We start from the raw sequence: 12792 nt of genomic DNA on the forward strand, positions 1-12792 counted from the left end.
ACACACTGTTATTTCACCTCTGTGTGGGCAGGATCTCCTTGCCTTAAACAATCAGAATACATTAACTGAGTCCACACGCTGAGGACATAATGCCCTCTTCTCTTCATTTATCAGATTTAGATTCTCTGCCCCATTTCCCACTCCCTTCCGTTCCTCCACCTCCATCACTCCTCCTCAGTACGCTCCTCAGTATCTTTCAACCTCTCCCCCCGCCCCTCACATCTCCACAGTACCTCCCTGCTGGCCAGTAATGTGGCTGGCAAACCAATTTGACAGTCTCATCTTCGCCCAAAAGCTGGGGGAGGCCCCCTGAGGGTCCGGTTTTGACTGTGCAGAGGAGGCAGAGTGAGAGTGTGCCCGTCCCAATCGCCGTTAATCATCTTTAGGTTCGTCTGATGGCCCTTGCCCTTGTTTTTGTGTCTGTGCGAATGTGTATGGATATACGCTGTCTAAATGACTCATAATGTGTAAATGAGATGGAGCGCTGAGACATTGGTGGTCCTTTGTCTTTCCTGTCATTTGGGGTGTGTTATGAGGTTTTAGCTTTGAGTGGGAGGACAAGGATTTCACAAACATTCATCACACTGTTACTGTTACAGCTCTGCTAAGTTGTTTAAACTCCTTCAACAACTTACTCCTCAAATAGTTTCTGGACACTCAAAATAACAATAAAAAAATTAAGTGTAAAATGATTAAATATCCATTTAAATATACATTAAAAACACTTTCCCAACTCTGTTAATTATCACTTGCTTGCATGGAATTCTATATGTTATTCATCTGAGGAAAAAGTGCTGTTTTCTTTATTCTCTTTAAAATAAATCACAGTTAAGCTGTCGGTGGTGAACCAAAGGGGTGGGGTTTTTTCATGTTTTTGCACCAGATATTTTAAAGCGGGATTTAAAGGCCTTTGCTAACATATTCCCTCTATGAGCATCATGCCCTTTGTTTATAAGAGACAAACCCAGAGCTGACTGTGTAGCGGAGGAACTGGGCCCACATGCCGTGTGGGGACCGGAGGGGGAAGAAGGAAGATGGAGAGATGAAGGAGAGGGGAGGAAAGAGACTTTCCAACATAATTAACCTTCACTCTCTCGGTTTGCAGCGGCCCGTGCGGGGACCACGGGCTGCGCACGGCTGCATCGTGGGAACGTGGAAGAAGGAGGACACCTGCTCACTGCGGCGACACAGAAAGAGTCCGTTCAGATGTTGGAGTGAAGGTTAACTTAATATAGAACGTCAACGAATCAAGAACTACAGGGAGACGGGGCTAATAATAAGCATGATTACTGCCAAGAACAGTTGATCAGGCAGGCTCTTCTTCTCTTGTGTCAACACTGCTCTCTTTCAAGAATAAATATGCAGTCATTTAGTTTTTGTACAGGAGGCAGCCGGGGGGCTGAGGGGAAAACACCTCACTGCAGTGATACCACACACTTCAGTTTCAAAAACTCCTAAATAAATGTTGTTTATGGCAATGTGGGGATAAAATCTGGGCAGTAGAGATGTTTCTGAAAAGCTGTTTCTGCATTGTGACCTCTGACTTTCATCAGCTGGCTGTTTTCTTTCTTTGAAGCAGAAACATTTTTTATAGTCTCTATTGTTGCGTTTGGCTGTTCTTTGGTCAGTGAACTAATCAAACGCACACAAATCCTTCTTGGTGTTTGATTTGAGCAGACAGGCAGAGCTGCATTCACATTTACACAAACCAGCTGTGAATAAAACAATTCACACACGGTCTGCTGCCCTATTATTTAAAATTCACTCCTTTTGTTATGTCAGAGTTGAAAAGGTAAATATCCAGGGCTTTTTCATATTAGTTGCCTTAGATGAGCTGCTGTTTAGATTTGTTCATTAACTGTCATGTTAACCAAGTCTGGGAGAAAAAAAAGATTTAATTAGCAGCAATAACGTAGTTTAATTGATCAAATTTGCAAGCAATAGACATTCAAACAGTATTTTCAGCAAATAAATTTGTCCATGCAGTTTCCTAATCTTATCAGAACAAACGCTCTGATGAAAACAACTAAATTATATTCCTATTTTATTGCTTCCATTACACTCAAATACACATTATGTCATTAGAGGATTATCCAGGGACAGATTTGATGAGAGCAGAGCTTGTGTATCGACTTGTCTCAAAGACCCAGGATTTCTCCAGCTTTGCAGCGCTTCATTTTTTTCCTGTTGTTTTCCTTGCCGTTTGAACCTGCGGCAGATAATGTGTCCCATATGGCGTCAGGAAGCGTATGGAAACAGCAGCGTGCGTTGGTCTCACCCACCCAAAGCGGGCCTGCTCTGTCTTAAAGACACGACATTGTCCTGGCTGCTTGGTTCTCCTTCCTCTGAAGCTCTGTTGTCCATATGCTCTGCCACGTTGTGAGTTTGACTGGCATTTTATATGCTGGTGTTTTTCATCAACTCAGTTAAACTGTCACACGTGTCCAAACTGACAAGGTGTTGACGGTTTATTATTTTATTCAATATTTTTTATTGATGCCGTCTAAAACTTCTAACTTGCAGTTCTGAACTTGGTGTTTCTTAAAGCCCTCTTCTCCCACACTTTTATATTCTGCTAATTGTTATTTTTACACTTGACATTTTTGTTATCTCGTTTAACTTTCCGCGAGTCACTATGTGCGGATTAAATAAAGCAATTGGCAAAACAAAGCAGAACTGATGTACGTGTTTAGCTTTTGATTCAAAAGTTAGATATTAACGTAATCTGAGCAGTGTTGCAACATTTCCTTCGGTGAACCTATCTGAAAAAAAGTTTTAGATTGTTGCATGCAAGCTGCGCAACACTGTCTTTCATCTGGTTTGCCAACACGTGCATAAGAGCCAGTGCTATTTTAACGGGGCTGATTCACAACATTTTAAAAGCTTGTTAGAAGGATGGATCTAACACAGTTATTGGTGGCAGCGCACCACAGTCACACCTCTGTCGGCACAGCTGTGTCAGGTGAGCATTTGCAGCAGCGCAGTTTCACCTTTACGGACTCTCGCTCCTTTTTCGGTTCCGCCTATTCCCACATCTAATAGAGCCTCAGATTAACCAGCTCTATTTACACGAAACAAACAGTGCCGAGAACAGATGCCACAAAAATAGTAAAAGCGATAGAAGGCTGGGGGCAGAAATGGATAAGCAAAGTTTGGACAGAGAGAGGAAGCAGAGGTAGAGGAAATGAGACAAAACACTCAAGAAAAATGTAGAACTCCTTCAGGTGGGATGCTTTTCTTTTTTTTACAGGTTCAGTCTTTAGCAGAAATATCACTTGTTATGAACATAACAAGAAAAGATTAAATTTTCCACCAAAGACCACAAACCCTTTTATGTGCAGCAGATGAGCTTTGACAACAATATAAATTATATATTTAAGTGTGAAAGTATACAGGTTATTAGCATGCAAATAATTATCATTTTGAACCCCATGAGGAACCTTTGCCGGGCAATGGAGATGTTGTGCATCATGTGTGTGTGTGTGTGTGTGTGTGTGTGTGTGTGTGTGTGTGTGTGTGTGTGTGTGTGTGTGTGTGTGTGTGTGTGTGTGTGTGTGTGTGCGTGGGACTGAAATGTGCTAACAAGCCCAGGTGAATATAGCTGGCCTCACCTTCTTATAATGCGCTAATAAATGCAGTGGTTTGACAAACTGCTGTCAATGTTAATGTATGCGCCTTGAAAAGGTGAGGCAGTGAGGGCAGGTAAACAACACACTGCAGCTGGAAGGATGATGTGTACAGTTAGCTTTTTTATTAACGAGTGTATGTGTTTTTCTCTTCACTTCACTCCACTCTGCCGAACTTTGAGTTGACACAGAGCAGATGTCACACAGCACCTTTTTAAAGTTTCCTGGCAGCTAACAGATGTTAAGTGACAGTTTATTGGAGGAAAGGTTTGCGAAAACTACAAAGTTACTCTTATTTTAATAACACGAAATACATTTCTGGGCAAAAGTCTAAAGCTGCCCTTCTTGTTTTCAATGTTTTTTTTTTTCTAAATTCCTGTACATGGCACTGTTTAGAGGAGATTCAACACTGTAGATTCAGCCTGTAAGTCATTCAAGTAAATGCACCAAAATGTAAAAAAGTAACCAGACAACTGGGCAAAAGTTTTAAAAGTTTGTTTCCTTCCACACATTTCACAGTTCCTGTGTCAAGTTTTTCTAGATTTTTTTTTAAATCTTAAGATAACTTCCATACTGTACATCTGCTCTACATTTTCAGGCCGACTATTTTTTTTTAACTTACCCAGTTTTCTTATTATTTTAAGACTTGTTGCACACTATACCATGATATGTTATGTTAATTAAAACATATTTTTAAGAGTAACAGTATTAATGAAAAAATATTATTTTTTATACGTGTCTGTGATATGGTTAGCAATTTTGTTGAAGAAATAACAAAAACAGATTTCGCGACAGTTTAATAAAAATGTGGCAAGATGGTTTATTTCAAACATATTTTTTCTACTGTACGTTATCTAGTAAAAGAAAAAAAGAATCTTCCCAGAAAGTTCAGGTACAGGGACTGTGTTGAACGTCAGAGAAAATGCAGTCTGCATTCAAATAAAATCCTTGAAATACCTAAAGAAAACCTCGAGAAGTATTGCTCAAGATCGCTTTAAAAAATTCATCAAACTCTGGGACCTTGAAAACAAAACATAAAGAAACGTGTGGTTTTTCAGTTACTGTAAAGCACACACAAAAACCCCACCAAATCCTGTTTTTACAAGGCTTCTATGAAAATGCTTCAAACCTTAAAATTTGCCGTCAAGATGAAATTAAAATTAAACCTACCTTGAAAGGTTACAGATAAAACATAATAATAAATAAATAAATTTCAGGCTTGTTGCACTCACCTATCTCGGCTGCGCCGGGAGGGGAAAGCAGCGTTACAACCAGCCACCGTGCACACATGCATTTCTTTGAGGTGCACGTTCTTGTAGTGCAGTTTCATGCTATAGGAACTCTTGAAGCTTTTCTTACAAACGTAGCAGATCTTGGGATCAGGACTGGAACATGGATCTCCTTCCGGCGAATGAGACAATGGGAATTTGGGTGGGCTGGCACCGTACCCGATTGAAGAGATGAAGCTCTCGTGGAGAGCAGCCATGCTTGCGGCAGCCGCAGCGGCCGCCGCCATGCCTCCATTATAGAGACCATACTGGCTCATACAAAACATGTCATACGTTGGGTCATTTAGTTCCTCCTTAATCTTGATAGGAGGATGGTGAGGGGAGGGGGAGGAATGACCGTTTCCTTCTATTTCCTTTCTCAAATGTGCTTCTTCATTAGCCTCGCTTTCTTGCTCCTTGTCCAGACCTCTTCCACCCCTGCTGTGTTTATGTTGTTCCTCTCCGTCCATCAGCTCATCCCGGTAGAACATCTTAGAATCAGATGTTTCAGACTCATTTTCAAAGTCTCTTTCGTGGTCCTGATCCTCAGAGGTAAAGCTGCCCATACACCGTAACTCGGACACTCCACCGCGGCTCTCACTACCAGTCCCTTCCCTACATTCATCTTCACTTTGTCTGATCATTCCCCTCAGAGCCAAACCAGGGCTCATCTCATCTTGCGAGGGGGACTGTTGCCCACTTCCACCACTATGATGTCCTGTGCCATTTCCACTGTTGTTGCTGTTACAGTTACCATTAATTTTGATGTTGTTATGCAGAAGAGTTGACTGGTGATGACGATGATTATGGTGGATGTTATCGTCATTGTCATCATCTTTGTCCTCATATTCATCTGCCACATCGATCACTTCCTTCTCAATCTTAACAGGCATGCTAGATTTTCTGGGTTTCTTTTTAGGTGTTGGGTCACAGCTGCTTGTAGTAAGGTCCTGATTGGCACTAGCAGAGGATAAGCGGTGGGCTTCTGACACATGGACATTGTTATGTGAAGCAACAGCAGCCAGGATCTGCTGTTGCTGGTCCATCAGTGTGGTACTATTGGTAGTGGAGGGCATGATGGGACTGGTTGGCAGTGACACTGGAGGACTGACAAGGTCTGCTGGGGACACTAGAGTTCTGTAGAATGGAGGCACTGGCTGCACAGGCTGCACTGACTTCAGTGTGGGGAACACTAATGGACTTTGCAGAGGTGACTGAAGTAAAGGGTCCACCGGAGGAGTTGTGAAGCCAAGCGGTGGTCTTCCAGGGCTAGTGAGCGTGAAACCACTGCTCTTGCTGTTTGAGATGACTGATGTGCCACTGGTGGAATTGGCACGGATGAGGTCCTTGTCACGGTTGTTGCGCAGCATGGGCATGTGCAACCGCGGATTGGGATTGGCACTGTGGCGGTTACGGCTGCGCAGTGAGCTGAAGACCATGTTGCATCCCTCAATGGTACAGCGATGTTTGATCTTCAAGTGGACAGCGTTGTAGTGTATCTTAAGTGTGCCTTTATCGTAAAAGGTTTTCCCACAAGCATTGCAGCACACGCGGCCCTTACGTGAAGTGGCTCCCATGCGGCGCATTCGATGCATTTTGGAAGAGAATGATGGATGGGAGATTGTTTTAGATGGCTCATCTTTTACAAAGTGGTGGTGGACCTGGTGTTCACTCAAGCTGTTGGGCTGCTGAGATTGAATTTGGGACTGCTGTTGGCCCTGCGGCTGTTGCTGCTGAAGTTGTGTCTGTTGTTGCTGCTGTTGAGCTTGCTGGAGGGATGGGGTAGGTGATATGGGTGATGCACAGCTGTTGGGTTCTGTCTTAGGTTCAGTGTTGTTGCTAATGCCTCCTATTACTCCACGACTTGGACTTTGACCTGTGCGGAAAGGTGATAGAGACACTTCTGATTCACTGGTCTCCACATGTTCTCCTTGGTTTGGCAGGCTGGGCTCCCGAAGCCGTAGGGCAGACTGCTCCAATGGGAGGCCATTGGGGGGCAAGCCAAGCATGGGAGCAGAGACTGGGTTGATGTACTGAAATGGTAGGAGGAAGGCTAAGCTGTTGGGGATGTTTTCAAAATGGTGAATGCTGGATGGGCTACTGTTTTCCAGATGTGTCAACAGCCCTGGGCTGCGGGTCCTGTTATTACTTTCGATGAATGTTCTAATCCCAGAGTCTGTCTTTGACGAGGGAACTGTAACTGCCTGACCTTCTTTCTCCTGAATAGCCATAAGCTCCACAATGGACTTGGTCTCACCAAAGCGCAAGAACTGCTGCAGGGTGATGATCTCTTCTTCGCGGGACATGATGGTCCATCGGTCCAACACCTTGCCTGCAGCATCCTAAATGTCCCAGAAGAGACAAGAGAGAAGATACAAACTATTATTGATTGTGAATAATCAGTCTGGTCAAAGTACAAGATAGAGAAGAGGCGAGTTTTTCTGCTCATGAAATTCAGAAGGTCCTGGAGCAACACCTATCAAATAAGCGTCAAAAATCTAACCTTCTCTGTCCAACTTTTCAATTTATTCCTCATAATTTACTCACTGGCCCAATAATCACAAAATAATTTAAATCAACGTTTAAAAAATTAATGATTTTGCAGTCAGGAGGAGTTCTCAGAAGGCCTCTGCACATTTAAGCGTTGTAAAGTTCTCATACGAATGTATGAGGCTGAATAAAACAGAGTTGTAAATACAAACTCTTGCTGAAACTCCCTCAGTGTACAAAGAGCACTTTGAGGTTGTTGTTTTTTCAAACCATGTGAGCCAAATAAATAAATAAATAAATAAATAAATAAATAAATAAATAAATAAATAAGGAATAATTAGTGCAAGTCAATAATCAGACCTCAGTTGGCATGCATGTGTTCTTTATCTGTTAAGTAGTGAAATACTAAAGACAAGACAGTAGGAAAAAGTGGACATTGGCAGATAGAATTTCATACTAACATAAGGTTATTTTTGATGCTGATTTAACATTTGGTTCCTATCATTGCACAGAATAGATGATTAGTGTGAAATCCAAACAATGTTTTCTAAGTGCTGAAAGGAAATATGTGGTTTAACAGGTTATGTTTTTTCCCAAATGAAATTTTAGCTTCAGTTAACAATTCCTTATGTTGAAATTCGCAAATAAACATACATTTAATAAACAATAATTATTATAATTTGTGGCAATTTTGTTTTTGTGCATATTGAGGCAAAAATGAGAAATCAGATGCCTGACAGTCAGCTGGGAATTAGGAATTTATCTGAAGCAACAAAGATATGCCACAAACGGAATAAAAAGAAGAAAATCAGTCTTCATGATCTTGTGTACATTGTCATACATGCAAGAGAGAATACACAAATGTTTATATACGTATGTGTACAAAATGGAAATTTACAAAAAGAGACAGGAAGATATAGTATAAATACTGTAGTTAAAACAAGCTCCTGAGGAAACAAGTGACATCAAGGGAGTAACACAAACGATGACAATTAGTCATATTGAAATGGTAGCATTCCTTATGTGCTCCTAGCTGCTGGCATCTATAAAAGATAAATGGCAACTCGGTGAGTAGAAAGCTGTAAAAACCAACATCACAAAGCACAAAGGGCCTGTAAGGAGAAAACAGAAGATAAATGTTTAAAGAGAGACAGCAAAAAAAGAGATAGCATGAGAGAGACACAGAGGAAGAAACACAGAAAAAAAAATAAAAGTGTGAGTGGTTTCATATCATGCCCTCAGATATACTAGAGAAATAGATTCTTCTGAGACGAAACATCAATAGTCACTGGGGTATTTGTTGTTAAATATACATTAAAAAACATTTTACACTTTCATTCTGTGTGCGCTCTGGAGTTTTAGCCTGGAGGTATGACTTTAAATTCTAGCCTGGACACTATTATTTCATACTGCAAGGCCATGTGGGCATTAGTATCTCCATTTGATTTAATTGAAACAAAAAAATCAAAGCAAATTAAAAAGTGAATCTTAAAGTAGCTTCACCAAAATTCTTAAAGTGTGGTTCTAAGATGTGCACCCGTCTTTTTATAGATTTTTAGAGATAACACGGGACTAATTTTTCTTACACATTTAAATATACTAAGGTAGCCAGTCAAAGATAGGTTTGGACATTTAGTGTTTCATTTTTATAAGAAGCAAGTTAATAAGGATAACTGCTAAATTTAAGCTTTTTTTAAATATCTATGTAGTTATGTGTCACTTTGATGATGGAATTCTAATTAAGGATTTTATAGCCCCATATATGTGGAGGTCATTTTATCTGGAGTTTCATCAGTGAATACAAGGGAATAATCTCAGTCCATATTTTAATATTAATATCACACTACAAATGTTTGTAAATTTATACAAAGCAACAAGATAGCATCAAACTGCAACCTATATCCAACTCTTTGAGGTTATTTTATTTTTCTGCTAGTTTAAAGCTTGCCTTAACTTTAATTAAGAAATAAAATAAAAGTCATGAAAGAATGGCACAGGTCCAACCACGATGCATTGGTGTTAGAAAATATGAACAAGCCATCAAAACAAGTTTATCTGATTGTATCTAAGATGATGCAAAGTGAGAAGATGACTGTACTGATGAAAAATCTACCAGTTCAAGCATGGCCATGACTAAAGAGGCTTGTGGTTGCCTTAAAACAACTCTAAACTCCTTTTGAGACCAGAGTTTCTCCAAACTTTGATTGTTTGAGGTGCTATCTACAACAGGTAGGATATTAATAGGTCATAACCTTTTCTCATGGCAGAACTTTACAAGATTTACTGATTCAGGTTTAGGAGAAAAAAGAAAGACATTGACATATGATTAAACATAACTGGTGTCATATTAGGAACAATAAGTCAACTGAAGTAAAAAACCAAATGGTGAAAAAAATGAGTAAAGTTCAGTCTATGTGGAAACCCATTTGGCTGTTTTGCCAATAATCCTTTTTTTTAATTCAAGACACTTCAGCTCCTATTAACACTGTTTGACAAATTCCACTTCACAGAAACAAAACAAAGTAGAAGATCTGACAAAAAATCCAAAGTATTATATTAAGACGAGCATTTAAACTGCGTTGACACATATTTGCAGACAAACACATGCCCCACAATCTTTACTACCATAAGTCTCCCAACTGCACTCTCCTGCATTAGCCTCATGAAGCTGTGAGAGAAACAAATATGCCATTAGAAGCACTTTTACAAGTAGGCACTCATCTTCCAATTAGCTTAATGTGGCCCTCTTCCCACTATATTTTCCAGGCGTGCCCCACCTATTCTTGTACACTCCCTCCAGTAAAATCTCATTAATCGACCCCCCCCCCCATCTCCCCTAGTGCTATGACATATTAGTCTGTCATTAAGCATCCCAGAGTTCTTTAAACAATGCAGCTAAACCTCTGTTTGCCAGGTTAATGACTATTAACCAATAATTACAGAAGCGAGACGATGGGGTACCCCCCTTTATCTGGTGGACAGCTTCTGATGTTTGTTTATTTTATCTGCTTACCCATGTGTCTTCCAGAAGGAATCTTGCAACCAGTGTATTTTTTTTTTCATCTTTCTGCTGATGCGATTAATCAGAATTTGGGGATGCCTCTCATCCTGTGGAGTGTGGTGTAAAGTATATTTTCTTGCAGATTGCAGAGAATAAGCGAATGGTGGTTGTTATGCAATTATCAGCTTTTATTGTTGGACTGCATTAAAAGCCACCAAGCTTAAAATAGTTCAGTATAGCATGTTTACAAAAAGATGCCGCGAACCATTAAAGAAAAGCAAACTATCTCCAAATGCACATTATGGATCACTACTTGAGCATAGAATCAGAGCTGACAGATTACTTAACAACTTTTTGCTTGTTGATGGCTCCACTGGTTCCATAAAACTGAAAGGATTAGTTTCAACTGATCATGAGACAGCTGAAGAAAAAGACAGGATCAGTTCTCACAATGGCAAGGCAAACCATGGGAACCACATTGATTCACCAATCACCTTGCAGTAAATGTGATCTCCGCTAAACCTCGAGGGAATCCCCATTGATCTTCAGCCCTGTTCTCAGATCCAGTTCTCTAAAAATAATAATAATAATAATGCTCTATTCCTGTGTTTGCAACTTCTTCGAGGCATGTTCAGCAGAAGTTCCTTGTGATCTGACAAGGTCTTGAACTTTAACGCTTCCTTTTCCATTTTCTGACCCCATCCCCCTCTCCCCACACCAATTTCTTTGGAGGGGGGTGCTTTATGAATTATGCATAGAATCTAGTGACGAGGGGGCACTGTGGGGGATAGGTTCATGCAAAGCCCACGGCCTGGAGCCATCACATCAGAGGGCAAGCACTCCAAAGACACAAGCTGCTTCCCTATTGGCTCCACAGTGGCAGGTCAGGGGTCATCTGTGAACAACAAGCTCTGCTGCTCTCCCTTGTGATGGACCACAGGAAAATCTCCAGCTACATAAGGACGTGGGTGGAGGACATTTGCAAGAATCATAGAGGCTGAAATTTGCACTCTGTGATCTTGGTAATGTTCTCTTTTATGCTCTGCTCGTCGAAGGTATTTATTTTGAATGTGACCCTCAAATGTTTGTTTTCAAAACTACGTTAACACTGAGTCGTATCTGTATTGTAACTTTAAAATATGCTGTAGAGTGATGATTATTTAACAAAAAAATCATCATTCATTTAAAAAATGTCATTTTAGGGATGCCCATTTTAGTAAGTCAGACAAATTAGGTTGTTTTATTTTATCAAATAAACAGTGGAGCAGTCTGCCCAATGGCTTCGGGAGCCCACTAAGTAAATATAGCACTTAGAAAAATATGTGAACTCTATTTTTATATCTTCAAAAGCTGATAATGGGGACATATTCTTTATTTTGAGATCACAATATGTTATTTTGTCATCTCAAAAAACATTTTTGAGATAATGACATAAAGAAAACGTTTTGTTTTTGTAAGATAATAAGCTAAAAAGGTTATCATGGTGGTTCTTGTGTTCCACCCACTTTCATCATTGCACTGTCATGACACTTGAAGAGATGATTTATAATGAGCTGATAAATAATGGGGCTTTCTTGATGTCGAGTTATGTTTTTGTTGTGGTTTTGTTTTTTGTAGCTTTTCTGATGAAGAAGTAAAATGTTTAGAAAATTCTATTTTTGAAAAAAAAAAGAAATCTATAAAAAACAAGCTTCTCCAGTTCCCTCCATATATTACCTTTTTGTCTAGAGAAGCTTTGTTAGAAAATTAAATAATCTTAATCTTGCCATAATGTCAAGACAATACATTTCTAAGCATGTCCTCTTACGACTACTGTGCATTTTTAGTTCTATTGGAAAATAATAATAAATTGGTGGTTTCTATTAATAACCTAACTGTGAGGGACATATCATGGAAATAAACACAATATACTTTTTCATTTAACTAATACTGAGCTTTTTCTCTTTATAAATTCTTTAATTTTAAAAATATCTATGCAAACACATCTCCACTTATTGTTCTCTCCTTAAAAACACAACTGATGTGAAAACAGATATTTTTCTATAACCAACTCATATTCCTGAAGAGAACTTGGAGCAGCCAAAGTTAGTTCCTGCTTTATCATTTAATTAGGAACCGTGCAAAGGGCAACGACTTGGTCAATTTTATGCTCCTCGCTGCAACGGAAGACTGTTTGCTGGGCTCCGGTAGAAGTAAATGTGAAAAGGCCACAGGGCTTTTTTTTCCTTATATACCAGACACACTGATCAGCTAACAGGCCACAGGATACCCTGCCTTCACCTCTCAACCTGATTTAACTCATGGCTTTGGTTAAAAATTCATGACTGTGTGTTAGTTGTTGCTAAGGGCACACTAATCGACTGGAGTGAGATTTATCGCGCAGTTCTTGGCTGTGAAGATGAAGGGG

General features: G+C 40.0%; 1 protein-coding gene across 1 annotated transcript in view; it reads right to left on the reverse strand.

Annotated features, from left to right (window-relative positions):
• bnc2 (basonuclin zinc finger protein 2) overlaps positions 1-12792 on the reverse strand; it is a gene marked incomplete at its 5' end in the record, with an annotated part of 95594 nt that overhangs the window by 7630 nt on the left and 75172 nt on the right. The window contains 1 exon segment of the mRNA XM_014007775.1: positions 4859-7236. Within this exon segment, the coding sequence (XP_013863229.1) occupies positions 4859-7236 (2378 nt within the window).

The sequence above is a fragment of the Austrofundulus limnaeus genome, unplaced genomic scaffold (genome assembly GCF_001266775.1).
Source record: "Austrofundulus limnaeus strain Quisiro unplaced genomic scaffold, Austrofundulus_limnaeus-1.0 Scaffold44, whole genome shotgun sequence".
Taxonomy (NCBI): domain Eukaryota; kingdom Metazoa; phylum Chordata; class Actinopteri; order Cyprinodontiformes; family Rivulidae; genus Austrofundulus; species Austrofundulus limnaeus.